The 24,700-nt window shown below is 36.5% G+C and overlaps 1 protein-coding gene across 1 annotated transcript in view; it reads left to right on the top strand.

The window, feature by feature from the left end:
- LOC104282385 (probable G-protein coupled receptor 125) overlaps window positions 1-24,700 on the top strand; it is a gene marked incomplete at its 3' end in the record, with an annotated part of 200,283 nt that overhangs the window by 39,157 nt on the left and 136,426 nt on the right. The window contains exons 2-3 of the mRNA XM_009880474.1: window positions 18,775-18,846; window positions 22,661-22,732. Of these exons, the coding sequence (XP_009878776.1) occupies window positions 22,701-22,732 (32 nt within the window). The remainder of the gene's footprint in view (window positions 1-18,774; window positions 18,847-22,660; window positions 22,733-24,700) is intronic.

Raw genomic sequence — 24,700 nt, 5'->3', positions numbered from 1 at the left:
GTGCAATTGCATGGGTGGGAAATGAACTTGGCTACAATTTGGTATAATGCTGAGTATCCAGTGTCAGACAGATTGCTTTATATAACATAGCATTGTTTCAATATATCATTTTTTTTTTCAAAAGAACTTGAATCATGGCCACAGAATGTGCTTTATGTGCACGCTTTGTTCTCAGATAGAAGCCTGCAGGATCTCAAACAATTAAAAAGAAGTTGTCATTCCAGTTGCTGAAACGCTAGTGCTTTGGGGATAGTTTGGGAATGGCTCCAAGGGACATGCCTGGGAGGGTGGACCTGGATAGCAGATTGTTTTTAAGAAAACATCCTTCTTCTGAGTGATTTTATGTAAAAGAAGAAAGAGACCATTGAAATCCATTAAAAATGCTTTGTATTTTTGGAAATGGTTTTGAAAGTTTAGAAAAAACGGACCAGCTGGACTGAGGATCTTAATACACTACACAGTAGTTATCTGTTTTCTGGGTGACACTGTGGACATTTATAAATGCCAGAAATGTTGGTCTATGCCAGGTTTTTGGGGTTGGTTTTTGGGTTGTTTTTTTTTTTTGCAGAAATGGGACAGGCTTTTTCTGCTACTGTGAAAGCTGCAAATTTCTGATACTTCCTTCAATAATTACTGTCTTGTAGAGCTTTTATGAATATTTTGTCTTCCCAGTGACTCATTTAAGCTGTATTTGACTACTTCAAAAGAAAAAAAAAAGGTTATAACAATAAACATGGTCATCACATTCCCCATTTTTCTGAAAGTAATTAAGACTATACTGGCAAGAGTTCATGCTGTGGTAGCCTATAAATCTTGTGCAGATCCTTGAATACAGGTGTCATAAATGCATTAGCTAAGTCAGAACGAGCAGATTGGTTGGGAAGGAGATTTTTAGTAGAATCAGTATGATGAAGAATCTGTGCCCAGGCAAATGCTCACACTTTATAGAATTAGTTTAAAATGAACACTCCCCCAACATCAGAGCAATCTGGGCCATTTTCATTTGTTTAAATCGTGTGTTATTTAAGTTTTTTTTCAACTGCTACTTTGTGTTTCTGTTGCATTTGAAGTAGCTGTAAGACAAGAGTTTCTTTGACTTCATTCTGGTCTCTCAGAGGGCAGGGAACATAACATCTGTGGCTGATCCTGCAGATGACTGTATATGGGTGAGCTTATGTCCAATCATTCTATATATATCCAGAATGGGAAAAAATGTGTTTGCACAAAAGAGCTCCAGCCCTTATTGGAACCTTCTGGAGGCTTCTGTAAGCTAAATATAAGATATTCTGTTGTTGTTGTTCCTAGAAACAAGTTGTTAAGCCAAAAAAAAAAAAAAATACAAGAATACTTATAGTTCAAATCTTACTGATGCAAATGCTGAAATTATTTTGGATATGAGTCTCTGAATTTTATTTAATATGTAAATGCCCAGATTTGTCAGCTAAGGAGAATGTAGGAGTGCTTAGTCATGTCTAGCCCTGTGATCTTAGATGGTTAATTTGTACAAGACTGGTACTACTCCAACCTGTTAGTAAATCAAGAGTAACAACTGACTGCAAATGTTGACAAAAGTTTCTAGATGAATCGCAGTATTATACCTCCTGAAAGACTCCCACATTGAAGATACAATCAAATTACAAAAGTGGGAAATAAATCACAGTTAGAAATGTGTTATTTCTAGTATCTTTCCATGAGAAAATTTAAATCCTCTACTGAAATGCATACACAGTTCGGTTCATACTCTCTCAGAATCTACTGGTATGTGGAAATCAGTTTTTTGAATTACCCAATTCTGTTGCTCTCTGCACTCATAGGTAGTATGTCAGAGAATGATTTTAAATTTATACCACTGTTATACAATGCTGGTTTGGATCAATCATCCATACATTACTTAAATTCAAAGTTAGAATGACTATCTATGTTTAGCTGTACTCGACACGAGAGGAGCTTCCATTTAAAACAAAACAAGAAAGAACAACCTTGCCTACCTGTCAACATTTTCACCACTCAGTATTTTTTAATAGCAGCAGTCACCAACCCAGCAGTTAAAAGCAATAAAATGAATAGTTAAATACACCATAAATCTTACTTCATGCATAATAAACAAGTGTGTTGTTGTCATCACTTATGGAGAAATGCTTACATTGTTGCAACTAAAACTTCTGAATTTGTCTGATGATGATGGGTTTTGCTGGTTTGAACTTGTAAATTTTGACTTCATTATCTGCAAATTATTTTTGAAGCCTGCATAAGAACATTTCCATTATCTCTTTCGCTTGTTGACTGTATATCTTTTGGTAAAACATTTACATTTTAATTTCTTTACAACAAGATAATATATTGTAAGATATCAGAAATAGTGCAGGATACTGTAAATACAATGTCAAAATAATATGGAGCTTGCATTTGAGGTTGTTATGTTATTAACACAAATGTGTAAATATTTTGGGTTTATTATTTTCAGAAAATTTGGGGGATACTTTGTTTTGGGCTTCCAGTTAGAGAAAGAGATAAGGTTCTCATTTTGTGGTTCTGTGTGGACAATAATGGTTATGTGCATATGCTTTTTTTTATTATGCTAACATTTTCAGAATCAAGATCTTCTTAACATACATTTCTTGGGCTGAAAATCTTATTTTCAAAATAAGTAAAACAGTCTTAACTGATTTTTACTCTTGTGGTTACTGTGTGAGTTTCATTTCTCCTAAATTTAGAATGGTTGAAATAATGTGTAATGTTTATTTTATTTTATATACTACTTGGCAGGAATGTGGTGGTCTACTTACTTTCATGAAGTCAAGATCAGCCTCTTAGCTTCTCTCCCTCATGCACGTATGTGCTCAAAAAAGTGAGAAGGGAGTGAAGAAATCCAGGCCTGCATATAGCTCTGTTCAAATCAAGATGCTGCTGAACAAATTGTACAACAACATTGTTCTCTTTTTAGGACAGTTCTCCCATTAATGAAGTTCCAAACAATGGCAACATTTTTTTCTTTTTAAATCATGTTTCTAATTTGTTTCTTTAGGTAAAAGCATAATTACTTAAGCATTGTATTTGACTTGCACACGATCCTTTGTAATTAGCATTTTAAAAGGAAATTATCTTTATTTTCTTGATGTGAAAAATATTATATATTGATGGATGAGCATGTAATCTGTGTGAAAAATGTTTTGCTAAATCGTTAACACTAGGTTGTTTGTCTGTTGAATCAACGACCTTTTGACGGCAACAGAGATTTCACTGTGATAGTTTTTAATATTCTTCTTTTCCCATTAGGACAAGGAGCAACAGTTTTAAAGCAGCCTCTGTTTCACTTTGATATGAATAGATAAATTGTCAAAGCTGCCAACAAGAATGCTTCCGTATTACGGAGTATGTTGTAAGCAACACTACATACAGTGTTCTTGCTGGTAAACACAAACTGTGCACATTTAGTGGTGCGGCTCAGTTCTCATCCTTCAGCTGAATTTAATGAGCTGTAACACTGTGATGAGATTTTGGAGAATTGGGTTAGTGTGTGCTGAGTGGGAGACAGATACGGGATGACATTTTTTCTGAGTTGGCCTTTCCCACCACTTATCAGCAGAGAGGAAGGGATGAGTGGAATATGTGCACAGTGCATATTGTTCCACAGGAAAACCCTGTTTTCCAGAATTAACCCATTTTAAAATGCTCTATGTGGGAAAGGAAATGCAAAATCGTATTTGGCCTTATGCTCCATGTCTTTTCGAAATTAAAAAGAATGATTGGTTTTCCAAGTATTGCCTGCAGCGTTTCTTGGGGGTATTGCACTGTGCCATTACTTCTTAGAGATTTGAGTGGCAATCCCAAACGCGTACCGTAGCCTTCTGCCTTGGAAGGGAGAACGTGTCACATTAATTATGCTCTCTGCTCCCGTTTGTTACTACCGTCTTGTTTGGCTTTTGCTTGCTGGATTGAAGAGGAAGTTGATTCTAGTCTTGGCCTATTTCGAAGTCATCTGCAAACAGCTAAAACCAAACTAAACCCCAGCCAAATGGGTAGTAAATAATACATACAGCCCTTAAACAGAAAATTTAGCAGCTTGCTGGCTGAGGAAGTCACTGAGACTCCCATCGGCAACAAGATACAGTAGACTTAGTGGTTCTCAGCACTGTTGTGCATAGCACAGATATTTAGCTTTCAAAATGTAATTCTCTTCTATTCTTTGGAGGCCAAAGCTCTTTATACAGCGAACAGGGAGAATTAGGTGTGTAAGAAGAGGATCCAAACCAGCCATCATGCTGAGGGACTAAACAGGCACCAAGCAGCTTACAGAAATGCTGAAGCCTGACATGATTTTTTCTTGTACAGCCCTAAGTGAGAAGACTTTCTGGGACTGGGATTTGCAACCTAATACTTCTGCTGAAGCCATTCCTCTTTATAGGCATAACTGTCTCTGTATTTTCTTTTGAAACCTGGTCATAAAAGAAAGAAATTGTGCTTTTGTTCTTTCTCTAGTAGCCTCCTGGCTGGAGCATCTGCTTGGGAAGAGAAGGACTGAGTTTCAGCCTCTTTAGCCTGAGCACATCACACATTTGCCACCTCTGTGGGAAAGGCCTTAACCGGGATGTAGGTCTGGCTGAAGTGGAGCTGTGCCAATACGCAGTCAAGCGTTTAAGATTTATGGGGCCAGAAAGAAAAAAACAGGAGCGGTCAAGTGCCAGGGGTATTTCATCAACAAGGAGAAAATGGGTTTTGCTATAAACATTCATTTGATAAAATACAAATACTGTTTTAGGGAACAGAGACTTCTGTCTCTTTCTTCAGCTCCTGTGTGTTTTAAATGTAGGTATACATCCCTTCTGGGCAAGGACGGTACTGGAACAGTGTCTTTCGTTTCTAATCACTAGGTTGTCATAGGAAAGATGGATGGCAACACTTCCTCACCCCTTTGCTGTTCTCCGGGGTGCTGTGCTGTGCTTTGTCCGTGTGGCTTTGCTGAGTGCATCCCCTTAGCTTGCCTGGTCCCGCAGAGAGCTGCCGTGTGGGCAGGTCTTGTCTGCAAATCCCAAAGGAGCTTTTGTATGAGACCAGCTCCGAGGTGTTCAATATGCCCGGCACCATTTCTGCACTTCGGGAACTTGACAAGTGAAGACTAAGGTACCTGCAGCCGCTCGGACATGTAGGAGGTGAAGAGGGGGCTGTGAATTGCACTCTGGGACTTAGTACCTATGTTCCAATTAAGTTTCACTTCAGTCGGCCTAAGTGCTTTTTTGGACCTGAGCCAACAATTTCCCCATCATGCTTCGTGTGGCCAGTATGTATTACTGCGGTTCTGCTAGGCATTAAGTCATATCTGAGTTTGATATGCTTTGAGTATTTAAAAGTGTTGAAAATTATTTCTGCCATTCAGGTCAATCGATTTGAAGAAGAGATTATCCAGTCCTGCTTTTTATTTCAGAAATGTTTGCACTCCTTTTTGTGAATGCTTTACATGATTTGACAGCATTCTTCACTGATACTACTTGGGTAAATATAACAGATTCTGTATGTCTCAATATTGGCTAAATGAAAATAACCTACAAAAGGGAGAATCTCCAAACAACAACAAATACGTTATCTATTGAGCTCTCTGGCAACTGTTGCTGATCTGTTGAGCTGAGTTATTTTCAGAGTTCTCAGGAAAAGGATGAATTCAGAATTTGGTATCGGCCTGAGAAAAGCCAAAGAGTGACCAGCTCCCCATAAAGCAGTTCACATTAGGCCATCTGTTAGGGAGATTCACAGTCATCCTTTAATAAAAAGGTCAGATTCAGCTAGTTCACAAATAGTTATAGTGAAATTTAATTCATGATTACCTAGAATTGAAATCGGCATGAGGCACAGAGTTTTTGTTGGGTTTCAGCTGAGGTTTGAGATCGCCTGAAAAAAATGGCAACTTAGAAAGGAAATGCTAGTTTGAGATAGCGTTGTTTCCCCATTAGTAAATCTCTCCTAAAGGAAGAAATATTTTAGTGTTTTTGAATGAGAGAGAGACACAGCAGGGTCCAGGGTCAGGTTTAATTTTCTTGATAAGTGAAGTAGCCGTTGAGGAGAGATGCTTTTGCAGAAGACCAGTTGAGAGGTTTATGTACTGCGATGCAAACTGTATACAAAATGGTAAATATTTTTTCGAATAAAAGAGTGCAATTTTGTAATTAAATCATCAGAAAATAATAAATGTCACAGTGCTTTCTAAATTTTCCATAGATGGATGATGTTCTGTTGGTCGTATTATTTGAGACTTTGAAAGAATAAGAAAAGAGTAGTCCTCTTGATGTATGGTAATATAAAGCTTGCTTTGTGAAAGACTAGTAAAGCTTCATCTTGGAATGTTTCCTTTATGGAGTGATTTAGGAGACATTTGGAATACAAGGTCTAATTTGACTTGACCAGCACTTAAATAATTATTTAAAACTGGATGTAGTATGTAATTGAAATACTTGGAAGAGGTCTCCATGCCATCATATTTTACTGGTGCAATGGTCATTATCTTTGTGCTCGTTACATCTCTCATATAATCAAGACATTTTTTCATTTATACTACATTAATTATCCTAGTATCTAAACAGTTCATAACAGAACTATAGAAAAGATTAAGATTATTAGATGATGTTTGCAAGTGGTGGTCATAATCTGCAATTCAATAATTCATTTTACTGCATAAAAACATTAAGAAGCTTGCTTTATTTTCGACTAAAAAGCATTTAGATCACTGTCTAGTACTGTGTTTTATGAGCAGGTACTGGATTCATTAGTTTTTAAAAGGGCAAAACACACTGTATGTATCTTTTCAGGTGTAAAAGGAAAAAATGTTTCCAAGTGGGAGGAATGAATATAAGACATTTTAATGGAAAAACATCTTCAAAATTATTACAGTTGTTGTTGCATGAATACAAAATGTGCAAAACATGACAAAAGCCAGGAATTTCTGCTTGAAATTCATTGGATAGCAAAGTAAGCAGAGGGAAATAAATACAGGGAAAATTCCTAGTGGTTAAAAGTGAGTGAATGTTTAGAAACAGAGTGAAAGTAAATTGTATTAGACAACAGCGGGCAGAAATGAAAGGTCATGATTTGCAGATCACTTTTGCTGTCAAGCTAGAATGAAAAGCATCTTTCCTATGCCGTCAGTCAGTGCAAAGCACCCGTACAATTGAATGCAATACCTGTTCCTCAAGGTCAGCTACAGCTGTATTCCTAACCTAGAACAGTCTAATAGTCTACTAGTTTAGATACATTTATTAGATGTAAGAGTTATTATTATAGGGAGTTATTTTTATATACCTCTTAAAATGCAGGTGTATAGAAACACTTTGCAGAATTTCTTAGGAGTCTTGCCTGGACTCTTGCTGTTAAGTCATCGTTTTGTTGCAATATGAATTGTTACTTGTACAGTTCAACAAACTGGTTGATTAGACACTAAGATTATTTTTGCTCTAGCCCAGTCATGAACAGATTTATCAGGGCATTGCACCTTAAAAATTATGTAAGGTGTTCTATCTAGAAAGTCAACAGTCATAAATGACAGGAATATAAAATAAACTACTTGTAAAGTTAGTTTATAGAGCTGTTCTAATTATGGACAATTATTTTAATGTAAGGTGTTCTATCTAGAAAGTCAATAGTCATAAATGATAGGAATATAAAATAAACTAACTTGTAAAGTTAGTTTATAGAGCTATTCTAATTATGGACATTTTTTATTTTTTTTTTTAATTTCTGTAACATGAACTTTAGCTGTATTTCAGGAAGTCACTTAATTGAATTTATGAGCATCTAAGCTCCTGTTTCCCATTAGGACCACAAATAGTTCAGCTAGTCTGATGTGCAGTCAGCCATCTCAGCTGTATGATACACTCATCCGACGTTTTATATAGTGATGTCACTGAGATAACACGATTTGTGGCAGATGCTGTCATCCTTTAAGATGTATCAAGTGCAGATTTATGAATACGTATTAAAGTAGCCACCGCAAAGCACCTTTGCTGCCACCAAAGTTTCTTCCTTAATACTTCTAGCAGGTATTAACAGGGTTTTTTTGGTAGGGAAATAGTTGTATTAGGATTTATCATATACAGGCATGATTGTGAGCTTTAAAGTGAGATATGCTTTTATTCTTAATGCAGCATGTGCACTATACTGAGAAATACCATCATTAATTCACTTCCTCAATTAACTGAAAATAAAATAACCCATTAGGAAACCAGCTTGGTATAGCTGGCTAGGCAAGGAGCAGAGAAATTGGGTTTTTGCTCCCCAAAGCACCTGTGGGCTTTTCTGCCCCTTTCATGCCTGAACGAGTTTTTGACAAATAAACTGAATTATTTGCGGGAGAGAATAGCTGGGTCCCTGGCCTTACGTGGGAAGACTGTGGAAACAAAGCACCGTGTCTGAGGGGCTGAGGGAGAGGCAACGTGAAGAAGGTAGGACAAGGGATGTCATGAGGGAAGGTATGAAACAACAAGCTGGGAAAAGAAGTTTTATTACTCTGTGCTGTGAGACGGATAGAAAAGGAAGTGATACCTAACTGAACAAAACATACTAACAGCGTTCAGCAGTAAATATCTCCAACAATAACATGCTCCGTCTTTCCCCACATCCTTTTTTTGTGCTTCCTTTCCTGTTTCCTCCATTTTTTGGTATACTTTCAGGGCTTGAAGACCTGTGGGTGTTCCTGTGGCCCCAGCTACTATTGTATGTTGTTATGGCTATGAATTTGGTTGGATTTTTTTAATCATCTTTGCTTATTCTAGAGCTGAATAACTGAGACATTGATATAAACAAAAGAAAAAGTATTTGTAAAAACCTGTAATTTTGCCTGAAACACTAGGAAAAAAACAACAAAGCATGGAAATAATTGAAAAAGAACATTTCAAGTGGGACCACGAGAGACAAGTTTTAAAGTATGTGCCAATTTATTATTATTTTTAATAGGCAAGGCTTTGGCTTGAAATTAATATCACTCTGGCACTTCTGAGACAGAAGAAATATCAATTGTTCGGTTCCTTTTAAATAATTTTAACTTGAAAATCTTACAACATATGCATTGTATGGCATATAAATATATGGGAGTGAGCTTTAAAGAATGTATGGAAATTATACCTTCATATAGAACCTCTGGTCTCCTTACTTTTCAGCCTTCTAGTTTGCTCTATCATTCATTCGTATTTCATATGAAATTTTAGCAAAAAGTATTTTAAAATTTTTGCAAGTACCTGTAGGAAAGCACAAATGTAGAAACTGTGCAGTGAAAGTACTCAAGGAAGTTCTTCAGAGTCGTTGAAGAGTATACTCATTAACCCTGATTTCTGCAGAAGACAATTCTGCATGCCTTCTTATTCGCACACATGGTTGGTTTTTAAATTACTTAAATTTATCTAAGTTATTACCAAAGCTCCAGTTTATATAAAACAGAGGCTTCTGGGGAAGGATTTCCAGACCAATCTTTCACCAAGATTTAATTGCTCTGAGCTAAACTGCTTATAGACAATTCTACCCTGTTATCCTTAAACCACTTCTTATTGACAGTTTAAATTGACAATGTTTCTATGTAATTAATGTTCCCTCTCACATTGGCTGCATTAAATGTTCAAATGGTCTCTATTCTTATTTTTTTCCCCTTCTTATCTTGAAAAGGCTTCCTGCTCTAGGTGATGTTGGGCATTGCCATATTCCCAGGTAAATAGGAAGAACAGCTTTGAGTCTACTCATTCCTGGACATGGGTGAAGGTTACTGCAGTGTTGTCCTGTCCATCTCCCATCATGAGCTAAATAATGACTGCAGGTCACTAAGGTTTCAGTATATAATCGGTGACGACGTTCTTTATGACATCATTAATTAAGATTCTTACCCTTTTAGTGAGATTACACAGACATAGTCAGCAGGCAGAAAAATTGAGTCCCTCCTTGACATTTTATAATGGAATCACTGTAGAACACTTCAATAAAGTAAACATTATAGGAAAGATAATTTTTATTTTATTGATTTACGCTGAGTAGTAAACTGTCTTATTTTTGGCTCATAACTAAGCTAATCTATGGGCCATCTGCAGGTACTTATCTTTCCTTTACAGCTCAGGGTGGAATTCTTTCTTCTTCTCTTTACATGTTTTAAGGCATGGAAGAAAATATTTCTCTGAAGTTCAAGTTGAAATTCAATATAGAATTGCTTGTATTCTTCTAAGTCAAAAAAGAAAAGAAAAAGAATCAAACATTTCCTTTAAAAAAAAGCCACCCCAAACTCCATGATACAAGGGTTTGTATATTTTTATGGTTCATAAAATATCATCATAGCAAATAAAACACATTTCCATTACCCTGATACCTGTGGTAATTTAGTGTAAAAATGCAAATCTCCCTATTTTATTATGGAAAATTAAATCAGATGCACTTCAGAAAATACTGGATAAATTTCCAATATTTCATTTTTTAATTTGTAGTTATGCTGTTAAACTGTGATACACATTGCTGGATATCTGTAACAGGCAAATAAGTGCAGTCTTAGAACGTGGAATAACAATTCCTACACTGGAGTTTAAAGCTTTCTCAGTAGAAAATACTTTTTATTCACTTTCTAAGCATCTGTTTTACATTTTGTTTGGTCTGTGCACTTCACTCAAAAAAAAAAAAAAAGTTGAGTATACTTTTTTCCCCACTTTTCCACTTTCTTTGCAAACAGTTTTCTCACAGGTTGGAATTCTGCTCTGAACTGATTATTTTTTTCTTCTTCTTCTTCTTTTCCCCCTGATGGTTAGCCTGTTTTCAAAAGGAGCAGAGCACGTGTCAAGAAACCTAACCCATGCTGAACTGCCTTCTAGGCATGAACACACAGAGAAGTCCCAATGGGTGTAGAAATTAAGGAAGCCTCTGGCTCTTTTCAGCCACCAAATGTTTCTGTGCTCGTCACATCTCTACGTAGTTATGGATAGACACAAGCTCTGCTATCGTAATCAACATTACCCCAAACCTCGCTGTGCACCAGGGCATGATTGCCAACACTCATGGGGGTGTTTTCCGCTGGCACTGCAGAGCTGCCTGCAAAGCTGTGGACACTGAAATCCACTTTATGTGCTTCCCTGGGCATTTATTGCTTCTGCCCTTTCAGTCTTGTTTTAGCCCCATGGAACTGATCCACGGGGCTCCTTCTGCTGGGCAACACGGCCACTCTGTCTCAACTCCCCATGTTACAACTCCCAAGCCTGTGCTTTTGCGCATCCACAGCCAATAACTTTCAAACCTAAGGTGACCCTACCATATATCTCTTGTTTTGTTGCATTTTCCAGGAAAAGAAAACAGATATAGGAACAGTTGCTTATCTTTGGAATTTGAATATTTTACTGAATTTTTTCTTCTTGAAAACAGGCCAAAGAGAAGACAGAATCTGGAAAGCATAGATGATTTTTCTTTACTAGAAAATGCATTTCATTTTGAGCTATCAATAACAAAACGGTAAACTTAAGGCAGGTACCAAATGCCTTTCCATCCTCATCCCTGATTCTGATTGGTTGACACTATATTTAGAGTGAAACTAGAGTTGATACCAGATGAATTAATCTTTTAAAATGTTATTTTCTAATTTATACATGTAGAAAAATGTATGAACAAAAGTTTTGCAATGAAAGTCTATCCTGCTTTACCAAGCTTTTTACTCACTTTTCTGTGTTTGACATACTGCTCCTTCAATTAAAATACTCAGCGCCTTATAGTCTTGCTCTATGATTATTACCATTAAAATGAGCCACATTGTAACATTCTGTGGGATACTTTGAGCAAGCAAACTGCCATAAAGCCTGTAGCTGTTTTGTTTCAGCTGCCATTATTGGCACTTTGTTTAACATTTTTAGGCATGTTCCTAAATAATGAATAACTGCCAGATTACCACAGCACATTTGATGTGAATGAGTCATCGTCCTTAAATTAAAAAACACAAATGTGATGACCTTTCTGTTGTTCTATATGTCATTATTGCCATCAAGCGACTGGTTTGAAACTTCTGATCGTTCATTAGTACCTTGAACAGGCAGCAGCTATTTTTTTGTCCAGTCCTTAGGGTCTATTGTTTTAGGTAATCCAACCAGTAACAGCTTGGATTAAAAAAGAAAATTAAAGGAAAATGCATAATCGACATGCACCAAAATGCTAAACAAACAAAAGATCTGTAGCCTCTGTGTCTGCACAGACAGACAATTATTGTCCCTGTTTGTGTGCATGTTCATGTTTATTATCTTGTGGGAATAAAGTAGAAAAAGATTTACCCTTATGTCTTGAAATTTAGCTGCAGTGTAACCATAACTTTTCTGATTCTGGAAAGTAGATTAAATACCCACTCTCATCGTAAAAAGACAACCAACAAGAGCTCTGGAGTTTCATGGGAGTGTTTTAGTTATTGATGATACCAAGTAATGCATATCACTTAACCTGCCTGTTTCTGGGTCTACAGTGTGTGACCGACACTGTGTTCACCAACAATGGAGACGAAAAGAAGTTCTGATAATACCTGGGCCATCAAAGTATGGTAATGAGTCACTGGCTCCTGATCAGTACTGTATAGATGGGTGCTTTTAAAATGTCTTCAAACACATTTTACCAATATCATCTTCATTTTTTGTTCCTGTGTCCAGGACTGTTGACCCTGACAGTGGCTATGATGACTGCAGGATAGGTGTTCAATGTTGTCTTTCATCTTTGGCTATGCCTCTTTCCTACCACTGTGATCGTTAACAGTGTTTTAAAAGTGAATCTTCTTCAAGGGTCCCGAGTCTGCGTTCATTTCTTGGGCAAAGGTGCTGTTTAGTTCAGCTGGAACATTTTGCATGAGAAAGTGGAAGATGTGACCTTTTTTTTTTTTCTTTTCTGTTGTTGTTGTTGTTTCATAGTAATATGCAAAATGTGGAAAGTCAGTCATATTTCACTGGTATTTGGCATCTGCTCAACAACTGATTGCTCTTCTCAGAGCCTTTTTGGAAAGTTTGCAGCACCATAATGACAGCTTTCTAAACACAGATGTCCTCTTGGTACAACCTATAATTTTTTATGAAAGATGTATCAATGTCAGGAATTTGAACGAAGTACTGGAATTAGCTGAACATTCTTGTTATGAATATGTATTGAAAATATCTACAGTACATATATTGTAAGTTGGGGGAAGAATCTGCAGTGTCTGAAGGCATAAGTGTTGGTACAAAATGCCCGAAATGTCAGAATGTAGTTTAAGATAAATTGATTCTTTTGTTAATGGACTGTGTATATTTTAGCAATTTTCCCCACTATGCTTTATACTGTGTAAGTGCATACTGTGAGCTTGAAGCATGAAGAATCTCAAGAACACATTTAGATAATCAGGGATTTGGCCACGGAAGGTGCCTAATAGCTGAGAGGCCTGGCCTAGCTATTAAATGTTCTTGTAAAGTCCCATTAGTAGCCTCTTCCTCTCGTTTCATTTACCTCTCAGCTAAGCCATCAGGAAATGAATATTTCAAACACAGATTTCCCCTCCTTAAGTCAGCTGGTTTTGTTGAGGTAACTCCTCTTAAATGTCTTTGGTAAGTAAAAGTCAGTTCAAAGATTAATGCGTAAGATGATAAACTCTCAGCAGCTTGTGATACATAGTAAAAGAATCCTCGAGGTTTTTTTACCTGTAGGACTATTATTTGCATATACGTACAAATTATCTACATACATGTAGGAAGACAGTACTTTATGGTTATTGTATGTAATTTATGTAAGTTCAGATTTGTAAGTGAAAAGGAAACTCCTCTGTTAATTTACTGTAACCATTTGTGATTGGTTTTTAACAATGAGACAGTCCATTCTATATTGTTCTTTTACCTATTCAGGTCCAGTTAAGATCAGAGTACCATGCAGCAAGTATATCTAGCAAGTGTAATAAAATTAGAGGAACATATTTCAACAAATATTGTACTATTTTATTTTTGTGCAGCTGCACAGCCTTGATATAAGTACTGCAGTTGTTATGACTACAGCTAACTTCATGTAGCTTCCATCTATCTGTACTTGTACAAGGCACTTGGTTTTGATTTATTTTTAGGTCACGCCACCAGATATATACACCCACACCACTAATGACACGTCATTCAGATTCAGAATAGATACTTTAAAGTTAGAATGCTGCATCAGAAATGATGCAAAACCACAGCTGTTAGTTAGAAAGTGATTTCTTTTTGGACTTCAGCTGGGTCACCATGTGGTCGTTCAATATTGTGATACTGGGGTTCTTTCCTTTTTCTCCTATTTTTGGTTGATGATAAAATCCCTTGTGTGGTGTGTATGCATGTGTGCATGTGTGTGGCCCAGGCTGGGCTGCTGTTTGGCATGCCTTGGATCATGACCTTTTGCCAAACCTCAGCAGTAGCTCTTGGGGAAAAAATGTAAACACACAACCAAATTTACTCTGGTTTCTTTATTTAGCTCAGTGAAAGTTGATACTCGTTGCTATAAGGCTTCAATATTACAAACTCTTTGCTAAATTAGAAAATGGGAGAAGCTAATTTAATATTTTAATAAAAGTTTGTAAAAAATGCAAGTGGGAGGCAAGCAAATAGATTCTCCTAATGTAGACATAAGAATTGTAATTGATTAATAGTTGTGATAATTCTATTTTTTTATTTTAATCACTTTTTAGTCTTCAAGGATGACAAGGAAGAAAACACCTATTTTGTTAGGTCATAAGTACATGGAAACATTATGGAATAACACTAATTACTAAGAAAGTACCAGGATTGTGGGTAGTATAATTTTCTGAGAATATTCTTGCTAAAATGACCTACCTAATTTAACTTTCATTTCCAAAATAAGGAACCCAGATGTCTTGTTTGGGACAGTGCAAGTGATGGACACTTTTCCTTGAAATGGTCTGCCTTCTACTAACATTAAACTGGCCTTTTTTCTTCCTGTAGATGATAGTTTAGGATTATGCTGTTTTTTTCCTATGTGGTTACAAGTTATGGGGAAACAGAGCAGTTTCCATAAACTAGAACATGAGGATTTCAGTAAATGGAAGACCTTTTGTCTACTTGATTATTTTGACTGGCGTTAACTCACCTGCCAACAGTTTGCCACTCATATTTGTTGTGAGCTGTTACCACTGTTGGCTATAAGAGACAAACACTTCACCTAATTACAACATGCAGAGGATATAGGTGAGTCGTTGGTTAACACATGATGTGTGTGTAATTGATATAAAGATTAATGATTAAAACTGTCAGTTTCCCCTGCCTAAAATGTGAGTGTTTGCTCTGAACTATGCCTCTAAGTGGTTTTCAAGTGTGTTCCAGTGTAAAGCCTGAGATCAATCAGTATAGATTCAAAGGATTTCTAGTATTAGGCTAGGGGGTTGGTTTGGTTTTGTCTGTTTGTATTTTAAGTATTAAGAATATAGCCGTTCACATGACTAGTACAGTGTCCTTTCAGTCTTTTCCGTGTGGACTCACTTCTGCAAGTTAAAGAACTTCCTTCAACCTGAGTAGTTACATATTTAATGTACTGTACAAGCGAAAGGATTGTGAGGATATTGTTAGTAGTGCTGTCTAGAGAAAGCTTAGCTCTGATGTTTGGTGTGAACAGAACCAGAGAAGACCAAACTGTTTAGTATTGAATATTTGAAGGTTAAAAAACCCAAGGCTTTGGCTCACCCACACAAATCCTAAATCATCAAAGGAAAATACGCTCGTGTAGACTAACTTTCACCAAACATATTGACTTGTCTTTGCAAGTTGATGGGAGCCTGAAGAATGGACTGCAGAATTCATGTATAAACAGTTTGTTTATGAGAAGGTGTGGAAAATTCAGAGTTAAAGGAATTGTCACAAATTCGTGAGCAGATGAAGGCAGAAGAAAGATGAATCTAGTAGCTGCTTCTGGTACCAGGGAAATAAAACAAAAATGTTTGACCACAAAATTTAAAAAAAACCCACCAAAGCTTTTTCCAAGTCTTAGAAAGTGTTCTCATGATAACAAACATCATTCCCTCTATTTCGTTGGTGATTAAATCAGCTACTGCCACTTTCATTCAAATCCAGTAGAAGGGAAGGGGGCAAAGCAAGGAAGAAAACTGCTTTGCCTGGATTAGGGAATAGGGAGAAGGGCAGAACACCCGCAGGAGGATGGCTGTAGCCTCTAATTTCTCCCTGTTGCCCACGCGGTTGTTGAGTGCTTTGCCAGATAAGAACCAGTGCAAACACCAGCCGTGATGTCTGTGTTTCTGCCCTTGTTTAGCTTACATGATTTCTAGGAGAAAGGAAAGAGCTTAGGCCTATGCCTACAGTCAGTCATAGACTGTGCAACTTTCTTATGAATGCTCAAATCACCGTCAAGGTCCTTGCCCAAGCTCTGTCCCTTTCTGGCACCTTTACCTGTCTCCTGAACTGGCACTTTCTTTTTTTTCTCCCCTCCTGTATGCCACCTTCTCTCCCCCTGCTGCTGGCTCATATTGATGGGTTCTTGAGGCTATGGGGAATGTCATGGGCTCTGACTGACTCCCTTTCCCCAGCAGTACAGGCATGCTTATCTCTGTACTGCACACTAGCAGGGAAAAGGAAACACTTCTGGTTTTTATGCTTTTTACTAGCTTAGCAACGAGTGAGGGATTGCCATTGCGGCTCTGGCAAATAGGAATGACCTATGCCATGTAATGCATATGCTTAAGGTATCTATATAGGCATAGAGTCATGCCTCACTGTTTAAAAGTTACATCAGTACTGGACAACTGGAATAGTTGGTGCATTTTTAATATGTTCTGGTAATATCCATTGTATTTGTGTTGGACTGAGATTATCATATTTTATCGAGTTTATTTGCATAATAAACAGGTAATGATTTATTATTGAAAAAGCAACTGAAAAAAAGGAATTTTGAAATATCTAAAAGAAGCTAAGATAAAACCAGTAAGAAACTAAACCACAGAATTTCAGACATGCATGGATAAAAAAATTTCTAGTATATTTCATAGCTTTTTGTATGCTTGTAACTTCAGCTAAGTTACTTAACTACAGGTACTCCTAATAAGTAAACCCGTATCCTTTGCAATACTTACCTTTGAATAAGAGTCAAAGCATAGCAAATAGTTTAATTTCAGTTTTTCTACCTTCCTTCTGGTCCTTTGCTTTTTTCAGTATGTCACAAGATCAGATGCAACACGTAGTCATGTCGCTATGTAGAGCAAGCTAGAACAAAGAAGAAACGGTAATCTAAAACTATTGGACAGGTGATGTTGCCATGTATCATACCCGTGTATCATACCATGCTGATTATGCAGCATAAACTGAGCTGAGTAGACTTTAACAAATGTGAAATGATTATCTAGAATCTTGTTTACAGTTGGGACTTTACAACTTAAGCAACTGAATATAGATATTTTTCTAAACTGAGCTGATATTCCAGAGTTTTTTTTCCATCAAAATTGTGGTCTTGGTCTGCTGTGTATTTGATAGCTCTGCATTTCTTATACGTAAGACAAAACATCTTGTACATAAGTAATTAGAATATCTTATTACCTTCTTAGGACTTAGTGTTGCATGTTGTAAGCTGAAAGCTGAACTTGATCGTTAAGAGCCTGACTGAGATCTTTGTTAGGGATGGATCACTCATCAACATCATCACCAAAATGAAATGGTTGTGACACACAAATTTTTAGAACTGTATTCAAAAGAGGTGCAAAAATGACTACTAAAGATACAGAAACATTTATTTATGATTTTGACTTTGAAATTAAAATATATCCTACTGTGAACTAAATAATTGGGATGAAATCGTTCCCTATTGAGGGCAATCACAGCTAGTGGAACCAGGGTTTCACCTAGTGTGCACTTCATTTGCAGTAAAATAAAAAGTCATAAATAAGACGACTCATGTGGCTGTTGATACATCTGTAATTGGCAGAGTCAAGCAGTGTATGTGCTGTAATATCCTGGAAGTGGGAGTCTGATAAACAACACTGATACTATTGCGCACCAGTCATTCCCTATGAATTGCAAATGGTCAGAAGATGAACACTGACTCTACAAGAATTTACAGCATTTGTCTCCTAGGCCTGCTTATCTAATTGCACCGAAGGCATTTCCTCAGGGTTCACATCACAAGAGTCTTGAGACAATTCAGTAGTAAATCTCTGTGGGGACTGAGCTGAGTGCAATGTCATGGCCCCAAGCACTGTGCCAAGAGCAGATGAGATTACTAATACCAGCAAAATATTCTTTATCTGCACAACAACCAACCCTCTGGATTGTCAGTGAGTGCAAAATGAAGTACCTATCTGCCAAATATGAGAAATTGCTTGTATTTCAGGACAGAAACCTGACCTATCTGTTTATGTCTCACCTGCCAGCTGCTTTGCCTACATTAGGTGGAAATGAGAAATTTATTAAGTGTAAAGTGCACAGCACAATGAATAAGCAAACTAAAAGGCTCTTGTTTTGCTGACATTATTTTATTCACTCATTGATTAAAACATTTTTCCTGGGGCAAGAATGGCTGGTAAGCTTGTTTTAAAAAATATAAATAGGAGAAGAGTTAAAACAAGCTGATTTATTTTTTTTTTTAATGTCTAATCTTAACTATCTTACTTGGAAAAAATAAGTTGTTATAAATGGCAAATGACGTAATGTTTTTGATGTTACTATTTAAAAGAAATTAATTTTTGGTTTTAGCTAAGACAAATAAAGGTTAGAATTTCATTGCATTTCACACTCCTCATGTATAACAGTAGTACAGTAGGTAAAGCTATAATTAATTGCTCCTCCTCTTATGTCTCTCTAGAGATCTGAAGAATAATTTGATCAGCACAATTGAGCCAGGGGCCTTCCATGGACTTTCAGAACTGAAGCGCCTGTAAGTATTAATTCCATTTGAATTATTCTGAAAATTGTGTTTGTATCGACATTTCTATCCTTAGGCAACTCAAATATGCCACCAAGCAATAATCACATAAAGACACTGGCTGTAAAATAGAAAACCACACACTGTGCTTTTTAAATTTACCATGCCTTTTTCTTCTTCTTTCCTGTATTTTTTTTCATTTCCCCTTCTTTTTACCTTTTCTCATTTAAAATTACTGTTTGTTCTCCAATAAATGTCCTAACAAGTACATCTATAAAGTTAAAAACCACGCCTAATTAAAGACTTAGCAGACAATATAACACTATAGACATTAATCAAAAATAAAACTAAATGGTTTAAATATATGTAAACAATGTTTTGTGCTACACCATGTTTTTTGTTATGTAACGTCTACTTTGCTTTTATCACAGACCAGGTCTATAAAATAAATTATTAGAAAGGAAATTTTGTCATGCTTTAGAATTTGTCTCCCATTCTTATACCTCTCACATTGACTCTGATGTTATTTTTAGCGTGGTTTTCTAAGGAAGCGAGACTTATGCAATATATTCCCTGTCCATCATTCTTGCATTCTTCTCTTTGAAAATATTCTCATAGTACTTTTGAAAGCACTAGCTTTTTAAAGCACATGTGTAGAGGGTAAAACTATCTAAGTTACTATAAGGTTCTGCAAGTGGGTCTTTTTGCTTTTAATTAACAAGGACTGCAGACCCTCCTTAGTTGTACTCAGCCTAAAGGAAAAGTGAGATGAACCCTTTTGTAATTATAATTTTCTAAGTGACAGCATCCAAATGTCCATGTAATGGCTAACCAGGCCATCATGCCAGAAATCTGCCTAGCCCTCATGTGTGCCGTCTTTTGTGTGATGAGGAAACCTATGAGAAACAGGGATTATTTTTGTGGGATGGGAAGATTTAGCTGAGAAGGAATGCAAATCCACAGAAAAAGAAATGTACAAATCCTTCTGCTTTTTTTCCTCTGAGGTTAAATTCCCTTACTGCTATGTACAGAGAACACTGTGCAACCTAAGGAAAAGATTTCCATCTCTGATTGTACAGGTAGCAGTGTTTCTTAACACTAACTACTAGGTTTTAGTGCGTTTGGGTAGAAAGCCAATGATATAATAACGATGAAGTCAGAGTAGCACATACATTTTTAACACAAATAAAAATATTAGGTTGAAACCTCAGTCTGTATGTAGGGATAACAATACAATGAAATGATCAAAATGAGTGCTAATTGTTGCTTTGGCCGCATACTCTAATAACACAACCCTGACCTCTTGTGGGAAAACCAGGAAACCTGTGCAAGTCATGGGCTGCACATCTGAAGACTGCACAGGTGGAGCTTTGGGTCAGCCGGGAGAGACAAGTCAAGGAAGGGCAAGTCATTAGGCACTGGGAAAAGTGAGAAGAAAAGACTCTTCAGCAAACTAGAAATGGCAATGTTGAGATTTATCATGCTAGATCTCAAAAAAAACCTTGTTGCTGATTGAACAAGTAACACTGGGAGCAATCTAGAGACAGGGGATTGATTAATTCCTAGACTGCTACGTGTTTGGTACAAATCAGTGTAGTTCCATGGTAAACCAGAAAATCTCTGCGCTCCTTCACTGTGCAACTGTTGGGCAGCAGGCAGTTGAGCAAAAGGCATAAATCGTGTAAACTCCTGTTGAATGCTGAATACAGTAATCACTTTAAGACTGTATTTTACATTCACATCTTATTTCACATGAAAAAAACAAGTGATGCCGTGGAAAGCAAAAGCTGATGTAATATGGGCAACTGCAAGAGATACAGCTATGGCAAGTCAGACAGAAAAACTGAGGGCTGTCAACATCAAAATGTTTTCTGTGAATGATTTGAAGAACTGTTATAATTTGTATTTGAATGACAAACTGAATTATTTTAAGGGTTTACTCAAAAAGATACACACAAAATTGATGAAAATTGAAAATTTATGAAGCACTAAAATTATGGCAGTTGGGTATTCAACAGAGGAGAGTATTTTCTCTAACATCCATTTTACAAGTCAACATTAGGAGGTTAAATGTCTTACTCATAAAAAGGAACACCAGCTTTGTACATGGTGAATTGAATTATGTCTAACATAACATGTATTAGTTTGGAGGAATGTGCAGCAAGTTGTCTTTTCTTTTTGCTAATGTTTTTTTAGAAAACATGTTTTACAATACTGAGATTTCAGCCACAGCCATATATCTTATTGTGAAAATAACACTCAGTGAAGTAAACTTTGAGAAAAGGGTAGGTAGCCTTTCACTTTATTAAAAACATCGATTTACTGTGTGCCACACTTAGAGAAATACGCACTTGTTTTGATTAGTTTAGATGAAATTTACTTTGCTATCCAAATTATGCGCCGTATAGTGATGCATTTCTTCCATGTGTGTTCAGACTTGGCTTAGGAAGAAATAAAGCATTACGAAGATCCTTGTTTACTATTTGCCTCTTCTAATAGAAAGATATCTATTCTCATATATATGTTTGCATGTATAAACTTGCATTTTTAGATTTTCTATGTAGCTTTCATTAGGAGAACTTAAAAAATAATGCTAATATGCAATTATTGCACTATATTGTTATCCATACAATTTTCTCAGCTGTTGCCTACTTAATATCCCTGAGAAACATTTAAGAAATATTTTCGTTCTAATGTGAGGTTTCATCATTTAATTGTGTAACAATATAATCTTTGTCTGATAGCAGAAGACTTTGTAGTGAATTCTAAAGAAATTGCCTTCACATTTTAGCTAATTGAATACGTCTCCATGAAAGCAATAACTAGATTTGTCAAACTGCAACCTTTATTCTCCTTTTTGATGACTTTAGTGTTCTCATGTAACAATAGAAAAATAGAGAATCCACACAGTGTAACAAAGGAATTAGAGGACTACCCCTCATTCTAAACCAAAAATATATTCAGATCAATTTTAACATTTTAATGGATGTATAATCACTTAAAATCCTTACATTACTGTAATTGTTTAAAAAATCATACCTGATAAGAAGGAAAATCTGAGTCAAGGTTGAAAACCAAATATGTAAAAATTAAACACTTGTTCAGAATGGACCAAGGGACAGTATTCACGTTGTTATCACAACATAATTGTTCATACCTATTTTTGTCTCCTTCCTATAAGTATTCTATACATGATGTTTTACGTATAACTTGTACAGAAAGTATCCATTCACCTTTCTGCAGTCAAGAGTTATGGAACATCATGCCTTGTACTATTTGTGGTCTGAGACAGCCACAGTATTGCTCTTAGAGCTTCCCAAGTGCTTATCAGACTGACCTTCTTACTAGCTCAAAAATTAATTGCCCTCTGGTTTCTGTGACTTCTTCATCAAGAAAGGATGCTTTCAATGAGATGAGACATTAGTAAACAGCAAAAATACGTCAATTTTGCCATGCAACGAAATGCATAGTATTTTTCATAAATAAACGAAAAGGTGCGAGTAACTTTGATAAAGAAAATTCTTTAGATTGGAAATAATTTTGGTGGGGTTTTGTTTTATTTGCTGCATATATAAAATCACGTTTTAATGCAGTTATTGTAAATTGCAGGATGGTATGTTTACTTGTGGAATATTGCTCAATAATGTTGATACAAAAGTTATTAAGTTTATTTAATTCAGTTATGTTACATTACAGAAAAAGACTTTATTTCTCATTTGTCTCTGACTCCTTAAGAGTTAAACATAAAGAGGCTATATGTGATTATGTAGGTGTGTATATGAAAAAGACAGGCCTAATGTTTCATGGGGTTTTTTATTTGTTTCAGGGATCTTTCAAATAACAGAATTGGTTGCCTAACACCAGAAATGTTTGTTGGACTTAACAGTCTTCACAAACTGTGAGTATAATACCACTTTTCTTTCAAATAGAAGTAATCCAAACTGTCACGTGGTTTACCTGAGTACATTTGGCAATAAACTTTCTGTTTGTAATTTTAAAATCTATCTGCAAAGAATTAAATTTAATTTTCACATTACAAAGAGGCTGAACGTGACATTTCTGTTTGCATGTCTTGGAAACAATTAAAGGTGAAGCACAAAAATGAGACTTACGCTGGTTAAAAAGGATATATTGCTCTTTCTATCCATTACAGATCAATTAGAATTTTGTAACTTTTTTTTTTCCTGAAGTGTATTACATAAAAAAGTAAGCATATACTGAGAAAAAAAAATGTATGAAGTAACAGCAAATTTGGAATATCGGGGTAGTTCAAATTGCTTCAGGAATATCAATTTTAGACTGTCTGTTTAAGCTGTTGTGTTGAACAATTTACTTGTCATAGTACTTTTTGAGTCACTAGTTTATCATATGCAACTGCACTGGAATATGCTCTAGGGAGCAAGGTAATCAACTTGTATATCCATAAGTGTGCCAGAGAGCCTGTGTGATCACTAGAGTATCAGGCTATTCCAGATAGAGCCCTCAGAAACACGAGATTATGATAGTATACCCAGGCTGTTCAGTTTTAGAGAGAATCAGATGACCTGGAAGAAGAGATAAAATGTGCAATGACAAAGTTTCCTAGTAGATACTAAGTTAACCAGAGAATTAGAGACAAGGGTTGGTTTTGAAGGACAGAAGTAATGTACAGGACTCCTTGACTGGGCAGTAAAATGGCAGGTGAAATTTAACGTAGATAAATATTAAGTGATGGACGGGAGAAAAACTGTTCTGGGCTAACCATTAAAGCACAGGAATGGTGTTATGAGATTAGAGTGGGTAATGCCGTGAAAACATCTGCTCGGTGCTCAGTATCATTTAATAAAAAATAGGGAGCATTATTGAAGGAAGACAAAACAAATCGGAGAACATCCATTCTACTCCAGGGGAAAAAAGCAAAGAACCTGCATTTTTAATACCGTGGGCAGTTCTGATCTGCCCATCTCAAAAAGATGACAAAAACTAGAAAATTTTCAGAGAAGGACAAAAAGGAATGGCCGAAGGTGTGGTACAGCATAGGCAAGCACTAGGAATGAGTAAGCTGGCTGCGACTTTCCTGGCTGGGAAGGGGGCAACTCACAGGAAGGGTCCTGGTTTGAATGGACATTTGGGCAGACCCAGGAGGCCTCTGTATCTTCACTGACATCTGTCTTCATTCCTGAATGGCAAATAAATTCCTGTACTGCATCATAGTGTGTTACAAACCTCATACTTTATTTTCTTCCTCTCCAGCCAGTTCTGGCATTTCCTTGGAAAAACAGGGAAATCTTTCTAGAAAGATCCGCCATGAGGTCAAGATAACACCCGGTAAAAGGCTGAAATCTGGCATGCTTACTGATCCCATTAATGAGAGTAACTATGCCAAATCTCCTCTGATGAAAACAAGTGAGAACAGATGTCGGGAACAGCCTTGATAGCATGTTGATGAACAGGTGCAGACTGCCCCTCTCTTTACTCATCTCTGATGAGCTGCCAAACTGGGGAAGCCCAACTCACCTATTGAGGGTTGCTGGGTCTCCTTTTGTTGTGCCCAGTGAACATGACTGTGACTATATTGTCAGATTACCACAGAGGGTATGTTTAATTCAAAACAGTGAAGTCACCTTCTTAAATGGAAGGTGCTTCTAGATGCTAGGAACAACCTCAGTAGAAACTGTTAAAATCCCCGCTTTCTCAGGAAAACATGTCTAAAAATTCTATCCATAAGTCTTCCAGACTCCATCTTAAAAGCTAATTAGAAGTTAAATACAGAACTTCAGTCTCGTGATGGTAAGGAACAGAAATTCATTCACAGTGAGCATATAACATTTGTTCTGCGACAGTGGTTGGCTGTGCTGTCCTTTTCCTCTGAGGACCAGGAAAGAGT

The sequence above is a fragment of the Charadrius vociferus genome, unplaced genomic scaffold (genome assembly GCF_000708025.1).
Source record: "Charadrius vociferus isolate BGI_N301 unplaced genomic scaffold, ASM70802v2 scaffold443, whole genome shotgun sequence".
NCBI lineage: Eukaryota > Metazoa > Chordata > Aves > Charadriiformes > Charadriidae > Charadrius > Charadrius vociferus.
The sequence above is the reverse complement of the archived record's forward strand: the minus strand, read 5'-3'. Positions and strand labels throughout refer to the sequence as shown.